General features: G+C 49.1%; 1 protein-coding gene across 3 annotated transcripts; it reads left to right on the top strand.

Moving 5' to 3' along the window:
* Positions 1 to 4,603: 4,603 nt before the first annotated feature.
* On the top strand, positions 4,604 to 18,503 carry Rnh1 (ribonuclease/angiogenin inhibitor 1). Of its 3 annotated transcripts, none has more exons than XM_050136736.1 (10): positions 4,604 to 4,725; positions 12,676 to 12,780; positions 14,227 to 14,397; positions 14,714 to 14,884; positions 15,610 to 15,780; positions 15,856 to 16,026; positions 16,114 to 16,284; positions 16,512 to 16,682; positions 18,007 to 18,177; positions 18,269 to 18,503. In XM_050136736.1, exons 2-10 carry the CDS (start codon positions 12,695 to 12,697, stop codon positions 18,354 to 18,356), a joined length of 1,371 nt encoding a protein of 456 aa, XP_049992693.1. In that variant the 5' UTR covers positions 4,604 to 4,725; positions 12,676 to 12,694; the 3' UTR covers positions 18,357 to 18,503. The 3 variants fall into 3 exon arrangements, with proteins under 3 accessions (XP_049992693.1, XP_049992692.1, XP_049992691.1); XM_050136735.1 differs by lacking the exon at positions 4,604 to 4,725 and adding an exon at positions 10,307 to 10,532; XM_050136734.1 differs by lacking the exon at positions 4,604 to 4,725 and adding an exon at positions 10,482 to 10,633.
* Positions 18,504 to 19,557: the final 1,054 nt, after the last annotated feature.

Genomic DNA, 19,557 nt, shown 5'->3' with positions numbered 1-19,557 from the left:
TTGGCTTGTCTTGAACTCACAGAAATTTGCCTGTCTCTTGCCTCCCAGTGGTGATATTCAAGGCCTGCATCACCATGATTGGCCTTAATGCACCAAACCTATAGAGCCATGCACGGTGGTGGGATGGCTTATGTCTTTAATCCCAGCACTCGGGAGGCAGAGGCAGGTGGATCTCTGTGAGTCGGAGGCCAGCCTGGTCTACATAGTGAGTTCCAGGACAGTCGGGGTATGAGAAGAAGGAAGAAGAGGAGAAGGAGGTAGCCTATGGAATAATGAGACTAGGGTTGATTTTTTAAAAATTATTCATTTAAAAAATTTATTCATTTTTTAAAAAAATATTTTTAGATTTATTTTATGTTTATGGTTGTTTTTCATGCACGATATATGTGTGTGTGTGTGTGTGTGTGTGTGTGTGTGTGTGTGTGCTTCACATGCATGCTTGGTGCTTGAGGTCAGAAGAGGGCATAGGATCCCCTGGGACTGGAGTTGTGACCGTGACCCACCATCAAACCCTCAACCTCTGGAAGAGCAAACAGTACTCCTAACCCCTGAGCCACCTCTCCAGCCCTTAACTTTTAACTTTTAAAGATTTATTTCTAGCTGCACGGGGGTGGCTCACGCCTGTAATCCCAGCATTTAGGAAGCAGAGGCAGGTGGATGTCTGTGAGACCAGCGTGGTCTACAAAGCAAGTTCCAGGACAGCCAGAGATATTACACAGAGAAACCCTGTCTCAGGAAAAATTAAGATTTATTTCTATTATTTGTAAACATGTGTATGCATGTGGGTTTGTGCACATGGGTGTGGGTATCTGAAGAAGCCCACCATGTCAGGTTTCCTGGAGCTAAGCTTTTAGGCAGTTGTGGGCGGTCTGACATGGGTGCCGGGAACCAACTTGAGTTCTCTGGAAAAGCAGTAAGCACTTTGAACCGCTGAGTCATCTCTCTAACCCCTTATTTTTATTTCTGTTTGTGTGTGCGTTTGTGCCTGTATGAATGTATGCCACACGTGTGCTTGGGAATCAGAAGACAGTATGGGGCAGCTGAGCTGGAGGGACAGATGTCTGTGAGCTGCCCTCAGTGGGTGCTGGGAACTGAAGCTGGGCCTCTGCACGAGAAGGAATCGCTCTTAATGGCCGAACCATCCCATTTTTATTCTCTAGCCCCTATTTTAATTATTTGTTCTTGTATGCTCTAAGATTTATTCCAGCACGTGTGTCATTCCTACCTAAGGAAAAAAATTATAAAACTGGTTTTTAAGGAGCTGGACGGTGGTGGCACACACCTTTAATCCCAGCAACAGCAGGCACATATCTGAGTTCGAGCCCAGCCTGGTCTACAGACTGAATTCCAGAACAGTCATGGCTATACAAAGAAACATTAAAATTGTTTTTAAGAAAGTCAAATTAAGGCCACGCACCTTTAATCCCAGCACTTGGGAGGCAGAGGCAGGCTGTGAGTTCAAGGCCAACCTGGTCTACAGAGCTAGTTCCAGGACAGTTAGGGCTGTTATATAGAGAAACCCTGTCTCAAAAAAAAAAAAAAAAAAAACAAACAAACAAAAAAAAAACAAAAAACAAAAAAAACCAAACAAACAAACAAAAAAAAAAGTTAAAAGTTGTTCAGGGGATAGGTAATAGCCCCACAGTGCTGAGGGCAGGTATGTTCTGGTTTCCTGAAGGAAATTTTTCCTCATTCCCATAATTCCACACTCCTTCTATAGCAAACATCATTCAGGCTCAGCCCTCTGTGGAGCAGCTGGTACATGCTGCCTGGGCCTCTGTGCACCAGTCACACGTCAGGCTGTGGATCTTCTGTGGCTTTGATGGATCAGTGGAGGGAACTTCATCAATTCTTCCTAGCAGTCCCAGCTCCCTGGGAGTCGAGGTGGGTTTTTGGAGATGTGCCCCAATCTGTTCTCATATTCTGCTGCTCCAGGATAGGAACTAGGAGCCTCAAGTTCAGGACACATCTTCCTTAAACGTTGCCACTAGAGGGAGCAAGAACCCTGCACAGCTGGCCCTGCTGGTGCCATGGTTTCACTAATCCCAAAGAGCAGTGATCAGGAGGAGCAGCCTGTTTTATTTCTTTTCTGTTGTTTTTTTTTTTTTTTTTTTTTTTTTTGTTTTTCGAAACAGGGTTTCTTTGTAGCTTTGTAGCCTGTCCTGAAACTAGCTCTTTTTTTTTAAACTTTAAAAAAAATTTATTATGTGTACAACATTCCTTCCATGTATGCCTGCACCAGGTCTCATTATAGATGACTGTGAGCCACCATGTGGTTGTTGGGAATTGAACTCAGGACCTCTGGAAGAGCAGTCAGTGCTCTTAACTACTGAGCCATCTCTCCAGCCCTGAAACTAGCTCTTGCAGACCAGGCTGGCCTCGAACTCACAGAGATCCACCTGCCTCTGCCTCCTTAGTGCTGGGATTAAAAGCATGCGCCACCACCGCCCGGCAGCCTGTTCAATCTCTGCATTCTACCTGTTATAACAGCCCACACACATCTACTTCCTCAAATGATGAGAATGTAATAGATGATACAAATTTTAAAAATAAGCGTTTTTCTGTGTGTGAGATGAATACACACACATACACACAAAGGAAAAAGTCGGCCATGCAGTAGTGGCACAGGCCTTTAATCCCAGCACTAAGGAGGCAGAGGCAGACAGATCTGAGCTGAGGCCAGCCTGGTCTATAGAGTTAGTTCAGGACAGCCAGGGATAGAAACCCTGTCTAGAAGGGGGGGGGGGGGACGACAGAAAGAAAGAAAAAAGTTCTGAGACTTTGAGCACCAGAAATAGGGCTCACCTGAACTGAGATGTCCATGGACAAAATCACCATAGGGCCTCAAGCACTGAGCGTTAAAGAATATGAACAAGAATATTCAATTCAATTTATAAAACACTGATTACCAAGAGGAGTTGGTTTCTTCTCTCTGTCATGTGGGTTCCCAGAATAGAGCTAAGGTGTCAGACTTGAGAATAGTGGCTTTACCAATTGAGCCATCACCTGTTTCTGCTGAAGTCTCTTCTCATAAAATTTTCCTGCTGTTAGGTCCTGCTCCATCACATTCGTGGGCACAATGCATTTCTTTAGACCATTTTGGTCTACAACAAATCCCAGGAACAGCAGTCAAAATACCAATGTTTGCATCTAGATCACAAGATTGATACTATTTTGCTTATGTGGTTTTGTCTATACTAATTTCTTGTAAGATAAAGAAAGTCAATGGGTAGGATTTTTCTAGGTTTGTGCCTGAAAGCCTTACTGTGTGTGTGTGGGGGGGGAGTGGACTTACGGATTTGCTGAGGCTGTCAGCTCACCTCTGCACTTGGAACGCTATAGTGGTAAGGAGCAGAGACAGGCGGATTGTTGGGTCTTCTTTATTTTTTATTTTTTCCAGTTTAGCTTCAGGTTGGGTGAGTGTAGTGGTTTGGATGAGATTGGATCCCCATAGGATCATAAGTTTGAATTCTTGGTCCCCAGTTGGGGAAACTTTTCTTTTTAAACAGTATTCTGTTTGTATGTTTGCCTGTACAACATACACGTGAGGCATCAGATCTCGTTATAGATGAGCCACCATGCGGTTACTGGGAACTGAATTCAGGACCTCTAGAAGAGCAACCAATGCTCTTAACCTGAGTCATCTCTCCAGCCCGGGGGATGGGGGGGTGGGTGGAGGTGGAGATGGGGACTCTTTTGGAAGATTAGAACATATGGGCCTTCTTGGAGAAAGTGTGTCATTGGGAGTGGGCTTTGAGGTTGCTTTTTTATTTTTGAGACGTTTGTCTGTGTAGTCCTGGCTGTCCTGGAATTCACTCTATCAAACTCAGAGATCTGCTTGCCTCTGCCTCCCAGGTGCTGGGATTAAAGTCATTTGCCACCACTGCCTGTGGGCTTTGAGGTTTCTACACCCCACCACACCGTTTCCAGTTATGTCTCTCTGCTCCCTATTTGCAGAAGACGATATAGGCGTTCAGCCACTGCTCCACAGTCGGGCCTGCTGCCTGCTGCCATGCTCCCCTATGAATTCACCTCTGGAGCACAAGTTAAAATTTGGACATGGTGTCTCACAGCAGTAGAAAGACGGTGAGAGCCCTTGTCGGATGGCAATAGGGTGGAATGTGATAGAGCAGGGCACTGGACAAGTCTACATATACCACGCACACAAGTTAATAATAATAGAACCCAGAGGCCAGGCGTGCTGGACACATGAGGGTTGTTCAAAAAATATATCAAGCAAACTAGGCATAGTAATCTCAGAACCCAGGGAGGCTGAGGCAAGATCAACTTGACTTCAAGACCACTCTGGCTACTTGGAATTGTTTCAGTTCATCAAGAGCCTGTATAACGACACCTTGGTTCCGAAACAAGCAAGCATGCACGCAAACAAACAAACCAAAAAACTCTCCAACACATTTTAGCAGAATTCCGTCAAGATTTATCGTGTGGGCAAAGAGCCGGTTCCGGAATCGGCCAGCACCACTTGTCACAGGGAAGGCGTAAGCTCCAGCGCAGGCGTCAACCACCGTGGAACAGCAGTGCTACACAGCCCACCACTGGAAACGGACTTCTTCCCCAGCGAAAACTACCACGCGGTAGGCCCCGCCTCCACACTAAACCCCGCCCCCCAGTGCCGACACGCCTCGTAGGGCCTCGCCCCGCCTCGCCCACTCCAGTCCGAAGGCCGCCATCACGCCGGGTTCTCCAGGCCTTCGTCATCGCAAGGTCAGTTTCACGCTCTGTCTTAAGGTTCGTGGTTACTCATCCGTTCGTGCCCCGTTCGGCCGGGGAAGAGCTGGAGCGAGCCGGGCGCTCCCGGGCAGGACTCGGGGCGAGGAGAGACGAATGAGGCGGTGTCTGCGCACGTGGATGACGTCATCCCTGCGGTCGGCTGGGGTGGGGTCCTGGCACGTCGGTGTACGCATGCGTAGCCTTCCCTTGAGGGCACCGAAACAAGGGTCCGCCCAGTTGGAATTCCTTCACACCCCCTAAAGCACTTCCTCGGGATTCGAGGGGTAATGGAGGACCTCGGTGGAGCGAGAACTCAAGTGGACTCACAGTGGGGCCTGAAACAGGGAGCCCTAGGTCTCCCGGACTCGAGGGAAAGTGGCAGCTCCCGTGGGAGGGCACGTAACTGGTCCACTCCTGAGAGTCGCTTTGCAGACAGCCAGATTTCTGCCGCAATTTATGTCATTTTAGGAGATAGAAGCAGTTATCTTTACAGGGTAGTGAAAAATCTGAAAACAGCCCACCGTAGAGATGATTGATTCAGTAGCATAAACGGATAATTGAACATAAAACAAAGTTTCACTTTGTAGCCCAGTCCAGTCTGGAACTCACTATGTAGCACAAACTAATCTTGAACTCATCCTGATTCTCTGGCTCAGCCTTTTGGATGAAGTGTTGGGATTAACGTAAAGTTGGGCTTCTTCCTGTGGTTGTACACAGATAAAGTAGGTTGTGTGTGGTGACATAGACTTCCAAACTCATTGTGGAGGAGGATGAGGTTGAGGCCAGCTCTGGGTTACATACGTGGCTCAAGGTGAGCCCGGACTACATAGCAGGGCTATCTGTATCTTTTGCTTTTGTTACTTTTTTGAGATGGTCTCACTATGTAGACCAGGCTGGCTTTGAACTCAGATCTGCCTGCTTGGGCCTCGGGGGTAGAATGCTGGGATTAAAGGCAGCCCCTGTCCTGCTGCAAGACATTAAAAAAAATTTTTTTTAAATAAAAAAAAAATGTAGCAGAGCCATGTGTAGTGTGCACGCCTTTAGTCCTAGCACTCAGGAGCAGAGGCAGGTGGATCTCTGTAAATTCCAGGACAGTCTGTGGTTTACATAGTGAGTTCCAGGACAGCCTGAACTACATTACATAGTGAAACCCTGTCTTGAAGGAAAACGAAACACCCAGAATTGGAATAGTTGTAAAAATACCAGTTTCTATTTGCTGTAACCAAATTGCAAATCTGTTTGTCACTTTACACTTCTGGAGAGAAGTCCAAGGGCATATAAGTCAAGTGTCTGTGGCTTGTTCCTCCTGGAGGCTCCAAAAGACAGAAGTCTCTTTGTCCTTTCCAAATGCCTCTTTGTCCTTTCCCCCAACTGTCTGTCACTTCCTTAAGACACCTAATCCACCCGTGGTACTTTCCCCATATGGCATCCAGTAAAGCTGGTGGAAACGCAGCTTACCCAGCGAGCCCATGCTCCCTCCTCCTCTCCCTTCTCATTCTCCCTCAGTGGAAGTGGTCTCTGTAGAAAGCCTCATTTGCATGCCAGCAGCAGGAAGAGAGGTGCTCTTCACAGTTTGTCCTGAGGGCCCCCGTGAGGTGCTAGAAACACTTTGTACCTGCCAGACACATGGCTTGCCTGGAACCCAGGACCCCAAGTTGGTGCCCTTTCCTTTGTGAGTACAGAGAGCCCATGCAAAACCACAGCTCTTGTCCTAAAGGGAATGAGAGATAGTTTATTCTGGAGTCATTTTAGCAACCATGGCCTGGGAACACAGATTTAGGTTGCCCCAAATTCCGTGTTCCAATATGGAAACAGTTTCATGGAGTTTTGTAGTTTTACAGGACAAAGACATAAATCAAGGGAAATTTAAACGATACTGGCAGGTACAGCAGAGAGGTGGTTACAGCAAGATGGAGGACGCTTTCTATAGGCTCAAGTTGCTATCTGATGACACGCCTATGGGCTAGTGGAAGCTGTTGGTCTGCTAAGTTGATAGGTTCTAGAAGGTTTCTATTAGTCACAGGATGTTGGTTCCAGCACAGAGATGGGCAAGGAAGGGCTAGAACTAGCCCAGGATAAGGTGATTAGGCTCTGGAACCGCACCATTCCAGTCTCCCGGCAGCACTGAAACTCTGATCAGTCTCTGTAGATACGATACAGCTTCTTATCAGGAACTCTTCACATCAGCACCAAGAATGGACTGACCTGACCAAAGCTTCCCTTCCAGTTGGCAGCCTTTACCTTCCCCTCATTCATAGTTGCTGGTGTCTTGAGTTCTCATGACTCCTGCAGCCTGGAAGATTAAACTAGGTCTGTAGCGACCACTGTGCAGGATGTGAGGAAGCTGATTTCCAGGCTACCTTCTTGCCTGCCCCACTTGTCTCCCTCTCCCTCTTCAGGGCCCCCTGTACCAGATCTTTTTGGGAAAACAATCCCTGACCTCCCACGCTGCTATGCTGGAGTCTCCTTTTCTTGTGTTACTTAAACCCCAGGAAGGCTGGTGTAATGGATTAAGTAAAATGCTGCCAATCCCCCAAGTGGCTGCAGCAGGCAACGGGCCATGAGACCACGCTGCAGGTCTCCAAAATGGTGGCAGGCAGTGGGCTGTGGGGTCCTGAGAGCTGCCAGTCTCAGGCAGGGAAGGCACAGTTTCCCGAGTGGCTGCAGTGGGCCATGAGTCCCAGGCAGGGAGCCACCTAGTGGGCCAGAGACAGAGACATGGATAGGCAGCCATACAGAGTGAGGTTGGATATTTATTTAGTGGGTTATGGAGGGGGAAGGGGAGAAGGGGGAAGAGCAGAGAGACAGAGACAGAAAGGGGAGAAGGGGAAAATGGGGAGAAGGGAGAGATTCAGAAGTTGCCTCCTCAAGAGAGACAGAAAAGGAAGAAACTTGGGCTGCAGGCAGAAAGGAAGATCTGTCTGCCTCAGTGATGGATGGGGGAGGGGGTGGATGGGGCTTGTCTCTTAAAGGGACAGGACAGATCATTACATTCCCATCTCTCTCTCTCTTTTTTTTTTTTTTAATAATAAAAAGGCTGGAGGTTAGGCACCACAGGTTAAAGGAATTGGGGTGGCAGATTCTCAAGAGTGCTTCCTGCTTATTTGTGGATGTCATCTTTGGGGGGAGCCTGAGAAAGCTGGGTGCTGGTCACATCTTGGCATAGCTGGTCTCTTTGCTCCTGTCCACTGTTTGTGGTATGGGAATGCCTGGTCTCTTACACCTGTTTAAGGCATTGGCAGAACAGAGGACAAAGTTAAGTTTAGGAAAAAAAAATATTTTAGGACCAGGAAATTGAGAGGGATGTATCTGATCTGTTTAAGGTGGATCCTTTAATTCAGCTCCCTGGAACTCACAAGAATTCTTTGGGTTTATGAAAACATAAGTTTAAACAGCAGCATATTTATATTAGAATGACTGTGACAGATGTTTTTGTACAATGAAAAGTATTTTAAAAACTATGGAAGGCAGCATGAGAGAGAATTTTGTTAACTTGTATCTGTCCTCACACCTTTATAACTTGCAGGTACACATCTTAATAACTTGTATTTGTGTTTTGCTGAAATTTGTATGGTGAGGTTGTCCTTTTAAACTGACAAAACCTCAAGTGCAGGCAGGGCAGTTATCCTAATATTAAACTGACAAAACCTCTCAGGTGTCAAACTGCATCAGAGATCTTTGAGAAGGATAAAATTTTACTTGAGTTATTGATTAAAAGACGACAGAGAACTTACTTGGTTGGCACCTAGAGCTACTCCTCAGGATCCTCCGTGGTTGCTGAAGGTCTTATTTGCCTTTTTGCTGTTTAGTGCAAGGCCTGTGGGTTAAGAAACCTATAGAAAGACAAGCCTACCTTGACCTGAGCAGCTAGGCTGTCGATTCCAGTGATTCTGTCCACGTCTGGAGGTCTTCAGTTTAGATGAAAGGCAGTTTTTCCCAGTGGTCAGCGCTTGGCAGTTGAAGCAAACTGCATATAGATGTTGTTCACCTGTTTGTCTTCTGTCTTCTTTGGAGGAAATAGAGTGCTGCTGCTAGGAGCCAACCTGTCTCTTTTTGTTATGAAAAGTTTTTTTTTTATATAATTAAATATTTAAATGCCATATTCCCCAGATCTCTGAGCAGTTGAGGGCTGTTTATCATGTGTCACTACAGTATAGAATCTGCCTGGAGAGCTGGGTCTGAGCTTGGCTGTACTGGCTCTTAACTTAACAGGTAAGATTTGCACTCATAAAAAGACAGAAAGAAGAAAAAACTGCTTGCAATAGAAGGTTAACGGCAGAACTGACAATAGTAGAGAACATCTTAATATATTTTAAATGAGGCTTGGATTAAATATAAAGTATTTTTGTAAGAGACTCAAAAGTACATCCCAGTTTAAAACATGAGACATTGATTTGTAGTCTGGAATGAGATACAATGAACAAACAATTATAACATTTAACAGTAAACATAGGTGCATTCAAGTTACATGTATGAACACACACACACACACACACACACACACACACACACACCGAGTGAACCCGAATTGGGTGAAGTGGATGCTCTTGGTGGGCCCTACCAAAGGCATGGCACTGTGTAAAACACACATACAATAGAGTCAGCAAGAGGAATTTAGAGACATAAGCATAAATAAACTGGGACCAGGCAGGGAATACCTCAGTAAAGATGGCAGAACTTGGTCACCTGACCTGGCTCTCAGTTAAGATGGCCGTGAAGTCACCTAACCTCAGTTAAGATGGCAGTAAGGTCACTCATGTAACAGAGTTAACACTGGGGAACCAGACAGGGGATACCTCAGTAAAGATGGCGGAACTCTGGCACACAGTAGGTGTGCAACAAATAGGTGGATAAATGCTGGTTTCTTGACAAGTGTGGCTCTCTGTGCAGGAGAATGGGGCTCTTGAGTGACATTCAAACTCTCTTTGCTGACCTTTTCCAAGTGCTAGAATTCCAGCACTCAGGCGGTAAATCTGCGAGTTCGAGGCCCATCAAGACCTGTTTCAAAAGGCAAAATTCTATAACTTGGGAGTATGTTACAAAGTTTAAACATGGGCTGAAGACATGGTCTAGCAGTTAAGAGCATTGGTTGCTGCTTAACCCAGTTCAGTTTCCAGCATCTGACATAACTCCAGTCCCAGGGAATCTGATACCCTCTTCTGGCTTCCCTGGGCACGATACACAGACATATGCAAACGAAACATTCATGATTAAACAGTGACAAAATGCTTGCCCTTTCGGAGTGTTGAGAGCTTCATGCATAAGAGGCTCTCTATTTACCACCCCCAGCCACATCCCGAGCCATAAAGGGTTTTTTTGAGGGGGGTCGTGTTTTGAGACAGGGTTTTTTTTTTTTTTTTTTTTTTTCTTTCCTGTGTGACAAAGCCCTGGCTGTTTGGGACTCTCTTTGTAGACCAGGCTGGCCTCGAACCCACAGAGATCGGTCTTCCTTCCCGAGCGCTGAGATTAAAGGCGTGCGCGCCACCACGCCCAGTTGACTCGTAGGAGACTCGGGTGTGTGCTGTTCGTACCAGATTTCTCGTCGCAGTTGCACCCACTTCGCGGCAGCTGTGGGTCATTTTTTTACATATTTTTAGTCAGGCCCAAAAGAAGTGACTCAGGTTTGTTTAGTTCTGTTCCCAAAGTGCAGTTTGCATGTGGGCGGGGCAGACCTGGTGGGAGGTTTCCTGAAGGCAAAAAGTGAAAGCCGAGGGGCCAGAGAGTGAAGAACGGCCTGAGTCTCGAGGCCCCGCCCTGGGCGGAAGGAACGAAGCGGCTGGGACCTCTAGCAGCAGAGCCAGGTGAGCTAGGCCATGCTTCGGGGCGCCCGGCTGGCTCTGAGGGTTTTTCTCGAGTCCCCTCCTGGCCCTCTTAATACGTGGCAGAGCGTCTGGACCAGAAGGTTCGAGGGATCAAAAATAGGGCGGGGGCGGGATCGCTTGCCCAGCGAGCCTCTGAGGCCTTTTCCTTCCTAGGGTGGCACAAATGTGCCCTAGGGTCGCCTTTCTCTCTGCTTGAAGGCTGAGTTCATGTCTCCGTCCGCCAGCGGCCTCTTGGCTTACTTAAAGACCCAAAGGGGGCTGTCTTCAGATCCCAGAATTAACCAAACCGGGCTACAGCTAGGAGGCGCTAGCTAGCACCTCCCTCCCCCCGCCCCCCGCAGTTAAGCCGAGGTCTGAATAATGCCTGTAAACCAGCCTTGTAGGGCCTCCAGCCTGGTCACCTGTGTTTCTTCCAAAGGATCAAGGGTCCAGAGAAACCAAGGGCCTGGTCCCAAGGCCAAGCAAGGGGAGGAGCGTGGGAGGAGAGCCAGCTGCCGGTTACTTTCACGACCCTTGTCCCTGACCTCAGATGATCAGGGAACTGGCTGACACCCTGCCTCAGAGCCCAGCCCTGTGCTTTCCCATAAGGCAGACACTCTAGGATCCCCTGGTCTGTAGTGCACAAGAGGACAAGCCTTGTGGGCCAGGGCTGCTGAGAGAGTCCTGGAGCAGCCCCACCCCACCTGGAGTTCCCCAGAACAGCTGTTTGGAGGACGCACCCTGGGATCCAGTCGTTGCTGGTTTTAGTCACTGGCTCGTTGTGGGTGGGGATAACTGGTTGCTCCACGCAGTTGCTGTTGTGACCACAGTGAGTTATCTACTCCCTTGCTTCAGTTTCCCCACCACTAACCCTTGTGTCAAGATGTGCAAAGTGAATCTTTCTCCCTGGCTGGCATTAAAGGGGCATTCTTCCAGCTCTGGGAAGGAAAGGGAAGGCCCCCTTCAGCAAGGCCATTCTGTGCCAGGCACTGTAACCTCACATAGAATTGTGGTCATTTTCGTGACCATCCTAGAGGGCGGCTGGAGTGTGTTTCTATTGCTCTTAAACAGAACCCAGTACTCCCTCCCCAATCTCTGTGCTAGCAGCAAAGCAGAGACCACTTCTTCCAAGGAGTCCTCCAGGACCCCACATGCTGTCCAGACTGGCCTGCTTGACAGGCTCGGGAGATACAGGGCCATGGATGTCTGTGCCCCAGTGCCAGCCTTGTTTATTCAGGTTCTGTGCCCATCCCTTTCAGAGCCTGTGACCTGTTTGTCCCGGCTTTCCTGGATATAGGTCTCTTTTTTTTCTCAGCCTGATGGACAGCCTGGATCCTTTGTGGGCTGGGCCTGTCCTGGCTGAGGGTTTTTGGAGAAGATAATCCTGTCCTGGCTGAGCTCCTAGCCTCAGAAGGAAGCCATGAAAGAGCCCAGAGCCCTGTGCCTTCCTACCCCCACCCTTCAGGTAGTTGCTTATGCCCAGGATCCTGGTGCCCTGGCATCTGACTTTGTGGATGACTTGGCAACAGTAGTGTGGTGCTGCTTGCCACCCAACTTGTTCTCGGGACATGGGCTGAGTGAGCAGGAAACCCCCCTGCTGGGGTTTCCAGACACAGGCACATAAGAGGCAGGAGAGGGCTGGAGAGATGGCTCAGAGGTTAGGAGCATTGCCTGCTCTACCAAAGGTTCTGAGTTCAATTCCCAGCAACCACATGGTGGCTCACAACCATCTGTAATGGGGGTCTGGTACCCTCTTCTGGCCTGCAGGCATACACACAGACAGAATAATGTATATGTAATAAATAAATAAATAAATAAATAAATAAATAAAAGAGGCAGGAGAGTTCCAGGCCGGACTCGGTGCCGATGCTGTCTTCAGCGAGGAGGTGCTCGGGTGGCTGGGCTCCTTCTGACTGCCCTGGTGCTGGCCCTTATGTTCTGCTGCTTTTAGTGGTATTTGCTGGGGTACATGTAAGTGGCCTCCTCTCCTGACACCTTGTTTATTTCTGGAGACACTTACTGGGGAGAGACTGGGCCCCTACTGAAAAGAAAATGTACTCTTTCGGCTTTTGGACTCTTTGTTACAAATTCTATCTTGTCAAGCTATGGAAATTTCAAGAGTTCTCTTTCTTCTTCTGCCCAGATTACATTGTACACCTACCATGAGTCTTGACATCCAGTGTGAGGAGCTGAGTGATGCCAGATGGACAGAGGTCCTTCCCCTGATCCAGCAATACCAAGTGGTCAGGTAGAGGCAGCCTTGGGGACCTCGTGGGTACCATTGGGTTTGGCTGGGAGGGCAGAACTCTGTTGGTGGAGGTGGGTGGTTCTTGCAGCTTGGTGACCACCTGAAAAGGGTTTGCTGTGTTCCAGAAGGCTGCTCCTCATGGACACGAAAATGTCTTGCATAATTTTCATGAGGTGTTACTTCAACCTTTTTGTTTGTGCATTGTGAGACAGGGTCTCACTCTGTAGCCCATATTGGCCAGGAATTGGGCTCTAGAGACATGCATGGCTCAATAGTTGAGCACTTGCCTAGCATGCCCAGGGCCTTGGGTTCAGTTGATTTCCCCAAATACAAATGAGCTTGATGGTACAAGCCTGTTCTCCCAGGACCAGGGACGGGGAAGCAGGAGGATCAGAAGCCCAATGGCATTTTCTACTACATAGTGAGCTTAAGTTAGCCTGAGATACAGGGGCCTGAAAACAGCTGAAGAGCCAGGCCTGTAGCAGGTATGAGAAGCATATGCGAGCCACTGCAGGCTCAGGTGGAGCGGGCAGGCTTGGTGTAGAGACTGATGGCAGTGGCAGGTGGTGGACACCTCAAGTCTGGCAGTGTGGACCCTTATGATTCAGCTTTTCCTTCTAGTCTAGACAGACTAGGTGGTGGTGCCTGTCCGCACCTGTCCCTGTCCATCTCTGACTGAGAAAGGGAGTGGTACCAGTTCCCAGGAAAGAGATAGGCACCTGCTTCATCCTCATTTCCCCCGAGATAGTTTTAGGTTTGCCACAGAATCCACAAGTCATTCAGGCATCTGCAGCCCTCTGTCAGCTTCCGAGTCCATGTCCCAAGACTCTCCTGCCGCCTACAACTCTAGTCAGATATGGGTGCCCTGTGATTTTTCCCCCACTCTCAGTTGCTTAGGATCCCATGTGACTTTGACTGATCATCCCCATAGCCCTTTCTCTAGGGTTTCACTTCCTCTTGTCCTAGTGCCCTGACTTTTGAGTCTAGATACCCTGCGCGTGTTCCCTTGGCTAGTCTGAGGGCTTTTCATGGTGGTGACGTGCTTTTGAAGTGTGGAGAAATTACAGGTGTGGCCTCTCCCAGAGTGGACATAACTGAGTCATAACTTGCTATGGTTCATCATGTACTCATGCTGCTGGAGCTCTGACTAGGTCCGAGTTCCTCTGCCTGCTATCAACATCGCTTCCTACTCGCTCCCCACCCCTATTCTCAGTGCGGGGACTTTGTGCAAGCTGGGCAGGCAGCGCTAGTTCTTGTTTTCTGAGAAAGTTTTCTAGCCCAGACTGAGCTGGGGCTTGGTATCCACCTGCCACCACAAATGCCTGTTTCAAGTTTAAACATGATAGTTATTATCCATATTTGGATTTCTTGGCTCCTGGTGGGTTGTGTGAGATGGTGGTTGGATCTGAGGCCAGCGCCATGCTGACCCAGGGGTCCTGTCTACAGGCTGGATGACTGTGGTGTCACTGAGGTGCGATGCAAAGACCTCAGCTCAGCGATCCAGGCCAACCCTACCTTAACAGAGCTCAGCCTATGCACCAATGAGCTGGGAGACACTGGTGTGTGCCTGGTGCTCCAGGGCCTGAGGAATCCCACCTGTAAGATCCAGAAGCTAAGGTAAGTCCAGGGGCTCAGCCCAGCCTGTGATGTAGAAAGCCACCCAGAGGGGGTGAGGTAGGAAGGGGCAGGCTGTGGTAATAGGCACTCCCAGCTTCATCCAGAACACAGTTGAAGTGTGCAGTACTGGGACATGCCACACTGTGGCTCTGTTCCGGGTTCCATCCCCAAGAATCTGGCTGAGCCACACTGGTGTCCTCCTTTGGCCTGGAGCCCCATCTAAAGGGAACCCTGTGAAGTGTCTTGGGAGCTCTGGCATGGGCTCATGGTATGGGTTGGGTCTGTTCCTGACTGCTGCTGATGGCATGTGCTTCAGCCTTCAGAACTGCAGCTTGACGGAGGCTGGCTGTCGGGCCCTGCCTGACGTGCTGCGGTCTTTGCCTACCCTGCGTGAACTACATCTCAGTGATAACCCTCTGGGGGATGCAGGCCTGAAGCTGCTCTGTGAAGGACTTCTGGACCCCCAGTGCCGCCTTGAGAAGCTTCAGTGAGTGTATATCTTGTCAGGATCCCTGAGCTCTTTGCTGCCTCTGACCCAGAGCCCAGCCAGCCAGCCAGCTGTCCAAGCACTCGGGAGGCAGAAGCAGGCGGATCTCTGTGAATTTGAGGCCAGCCTGGTCTATAGAATGAATTTCAGGACAGGCACCAAAGCTACACAAAGAAACCCTGTCTTGAAACAAACACCGGGCAGTGGTGGCGCATGTCTTTAATCCCAGCACTCAGGAGGCATAGGCAGGTGGATCTCTGTGAGTTCGAGGCCAGACTGATCTACAAGAGCTAGTCCCAGGACAGGCCCCAAAGCTACAGAGAAACCCTGTCTCAGAAAAAAACAAAACAAAAACAACCAAACAACTTTGGAGGGAACTCCTAGGATTTTCTAGGGACTGGCAGCTGACCTAGCCTCTGAGAGTGGGAACTGATACTAGTGGAGTCTGGTTTGATTCTGTAGTGTGACCTCAGATGAGCTGAAGCTACTGTCTGGTAGGAGATTGTTTTCTTTCTGCTGATTCTGGGAGAACCTCGGGATTGAGCGAGGTGGGGCTTTTTTTAGGAAAGGTTCCCTAAGCGATGTTGGTATCCACATGAGCCTCATCAGATAAAGCTTAAGGAGGCAATAGAAAATGAGATACCAGGAATCCCTTATGTTCCCCTGATAACAGTCTAGGCCCATCCTTAACCCTTTTGATTTGCCTGAGACCCGTCTCCCCACAGGTTGGAATACTGTAACCTCACAGCTACCAGCTGTGAGCCCCTGGCTTCAGTGCTCAGGGCAAAAGCCAACTTTAAGGAGTTAGTGTTGAGCAACAACGACCTCCATGAGGCTGGTGTCCAGATGCTGTGCCAGGGCTTGAAGGACTCTGCCTGTCAACTGGAGTCACTCAAGTATGTACCAGGCCACAGAGGCTGAGGGGTAGGAACAGGCACCAGGGCTCCTCTTACTATGTCCTGTGTCTCCAGGCTGGAGAACTGTGGTCTCACATCAGCCAACTGCAGGGATCTGTGCGATGTCCTGGCCTCCAAAGCCTCACTGCAGCACCTGGACCTGGGCAGCAACAAGCTGGGCAATGCAGGCATCGCAGCCCTGTGCTCGGGACTGCTGCTCCCCAGCTGTCGGCTCAAGACTCTGTGGTGAGTCAGCTCCCAGCCTCTTTCCGTGGGGATGGAGGACATGGAGGTGAGTGAGGGACATCCTTCAAGAATGTTGGTGTCCCACAGGCTGTGGGAGTGTGACATCACTGCAGAGGGCTGCAAGGACCTGTGCCGTGTCCTCAGGGCCAAGCAGAGCCTGAAGGAACTCAGCCTCGCTGGCAATGAGCTGAGGGATGAAGGTGCCCAGCTGTTGTGCGAGAGCCTGCTGGAGCCTGGCTGTCAGCTGGAGTCACTGTGGTGAGGGGGCCTGAGCAGAAATGCAAAAAGCTAGGGTGGAGTGATGGCTGGGAGCTACTGTTGGACTCTGGGAGTTGGGATGGCAGGAAGAGGCCAGTGCTGGCTGAGGTGGTGGTACACAGAGGTTGAGGGATGGGAAAGGGAGTGGGTGAGCACCTGGGTTCCTTACAGACCTCCAAGGGAAGGGCTAGTTGGAGCTACTGGCTCCAGCCTTGCTGTTCCTACAGGATAAAGACCTGCAGCCTCACAGCTGCCTGCTGTTCCCACATCTGCTCCGTGTTGACCAAGAATCGTTCTCTGGTGGAGCTGCAGATGAGCAGCAACCCACTGGGGGACTCGGGAGTCCTGGAGCTCTGCAAGGCCCTGGGCCAGCCAGACACTGTGCTGCGTGTGCTTTGGTGAGTGTGCGGGGGTGGGGAATGTGCTGGGAGGTCGGGACAGTTCAAGTCTGGCTACCTTCCTTCTGTATGGAACCATAGTTAGGGACGTCCTAAGTTCCCCCATCCCATCCCCCTCTGGATAGTGTGTGTATCCCAGGTACTCGCTATGTAGACCAGGCTGGCCTCAAACTCAGAGATCTGCCTGTTGAGTGTTGTAGGTAAGGCATACACCAAGCCTGGATCCCTAGTCACATTCTAGCAGCTTCCAAGAGTACTAGAAACTCATCTTCTATAGAACCTTGTGTCATTGAGCTAGATGTGGAATCTGAGCCACTCATTTCTTTCCCATCTCTTTCTGGTTCCAGGGAGGTCTCTGCCACCCCAAATCTCCTATGTGTGCTTGTTCTCTTTGGCAGGTTTTTGTTATTTTACATTTCTGTTTGTGTGTGCATGTGGAGATTAGAAGATAACGCAGGAGCTGGTTCTTCTACCATGGGGTTCCAAGTATGGAACTCAGGTTGTTAAACTTAGTAGCAAGTAGGCTCAGCTCTTTGGCAGCTTCTGAAATTTTCTACCCATTGTGCTCTGGGCTACTGATTTGCCTTTATGTGGGTCTTGGTCCCGAGAAGTCGTGTGCTTTCCTCATCTTTTTCCTTTTTCCTTCTCTGCAGTGCCCAGGAGTCAGCACTTGAGTTTTAAGGGCAATTCAGTTCCTGTCCTCATTTTCTTCCTCAAGTTTTTGTTATCATTTCTAGACATTTCCCATTGTCTGGCCAGTTCAGAGTCTCATTTACTATTTATCTCAGCCTTGCCCTCTGTGGTGCTGCATCTTGACTGCTGGTCATTTTTGGACATTTTGAAGGGTGGAACAGGACACTATACGTGTGCCACAGTTATAGGACACTCTGTAGTCTAAGGGAAAGGTCAGGAGACATGGGGCCTGCTACAGTCACTTACAGATGGGTCCTGTAGATTTCAGGCCCACCTTGGGGAGGCAAGCCATAGCAGCTTCTTAATGTCACCTGCCCTACTTGTCCCTCTGGCTTCCCTAGGTCCCATCTGATGGGCATGAGTAGTGGCCCTGCTCACTTGTTCTTCCTGTGGCCTGTACCCCAATCTTCCCCCATCTGGAACCTATCTGCCCTGTCACTTTCTATAGGCACCTGATGTACAGGGTTCTGATCTAGCCAGGCTCTTGGCCTCTGCAGCGGTGCACACTGCCCCTGCCAGGGGGAGCTAGGGTTCTCACTGTTGTATCCAGCTGAGGGAAGTGTAGCTGCAGTTGAAACACCAAGGGGTTGCCTTCCTGCCAAAGTGGAACAACTCTGCCCTCTCTACCCAGGCTGGGGGACTGCGATGTGACAGACAATGCCTGCAGCAGCCTTGCCGCAGTTCTGCTGGCTAACCGCAGCCTGCAGGAGCTGGACCTCAGTAACAACTGCATGGGGGACTTGGGTGTCCTGCAACTGATGGAAAGCCTCAAACAGCCCAGCTGTACCCTTCAGCAGCTAGTGTAAGTGGATGTTCTTGGTGAAGGTGGTGGGACACGGGCTGCCTGGGCTCAGGGATTCATTCCAACTCACTCCTGCCTTGCCTGTGCACAGCCTGTATGACATTTACTGGACGGAGGAGGTGGAAGACCAGCTGCGGGCCCTGGAGGAGGAAAGGCCATCCTTGAAGATCATCTCCTGAGATGTGCATGTCTCTGGACACAACGTTAACCCAGCCCCAGGGCCGGCCAGCAGGAACTCTGGCTCTGGGTGTTCTAGCATTGTAATCTTATTTTAGCAGAAAACTTTAGACACTTTATAACTATTAAAACACTTTGTTGACAAGGAAGGTGCTTATCATTCTTTGTGAGCCGGTGTAGCTGTGCTATAACTACTTCCTGTGTGTGGGGTAGTTTATTCATGTGCTCACCTCAGCAGTGGGCCCTTAATCTCCAATATGGCCTTTCTTAAAAAAAACTTGGACAGCCTTGAACCTTGGGCACACTCTACTGTCTCTGTGTTGGGACTACAGGCATTGTAAAAGAGATTCCAGATGTACGCCATTATACTTTGCTCCAAGGCAGGTCTTAAAGGGACTTTCAAAGCTGGATCTTCTCCCTGCCTACACTGAGTAGTATAAGTGAGGATGATCTCTGCTTGCAGTGGTCAAGCATGACTTAGGAAGATTCATTTCCCATACCTGAAATCCCAGAGACTGGGTAAGACTCAGTGGTGGAGCTCTTCTTGCACAAAAAGGGTTGAAAACAAATCCCAAGAGATCAAAATCTCTGAAATCTAAAATCTCCAAATTATAAAAGGTAAATCTTCAATGTTAAATTGCCAATAATTTTCATGACTAAACGTGCTTATGAGAAAAGGGTGGCTGGTCAAATTCTAGAGAAAAGACTGGCTATGTGATGTGGCAAATATAAAAGCTAGGGACTTACTTATTTAGTGACAGGGTTTCTGTGTCCTAGAACTCAAGAGATCTGCCTGCCTCTGCCTCCTGAGCATCAGCAGCATCCGGCTATTTGTAAGATTTGTATTTATGTAGCATTAGTGATAGCAGTAAACCGCCAGTGGATGCCGAGACCCAAACCCAGGTCCTCTGCAGGAGCAGCTACTGCTCTGAACCACTGAGCCATCTCTGAAGGATTTTTGAGACAGGGTCTTATATCGTAGCTTTGGCTTACCTGAACTTGTTATATAGACCAGGCTGGCCTCGCACTCCCAGATATTTGCTTGCCTCTGCCTTCCCAATACTGGGATTAAAAGTGTGCACTAGCATACCTAGCTTCCTGACTTATTTTTAAAATTATACTTTTAAATTTTTTTCTTTTCTGTTTCTTTTTTCTAGACAGGGTTTTTCTAGACTCCTGCCTGTGCCTTGTGAGTACTAAGAT

Source organism: Alexandromys fortis, unplaced genomic scaffold, assembly GCF_014885135.2.
Source record: "Alexandromys fortis isolate MF-2015 unplaced genomic scaffold, M_Fortis_MF-2015_v1.1 scaffold_3, whole genome shotgun sequence".
In the NCBI taxonomy this organism is placed as follows: domain Eukaryota; kingdom Metazoa; phylum Chordata; class Mammalia; order Rodentia; family Cricetidae; genus Alexandromys; species Alexandromys fortis.
Note: the sequence above shows the minus strand (reverse complement) of the source record. Positions and strands in the feature narration are given on the sequence as shown.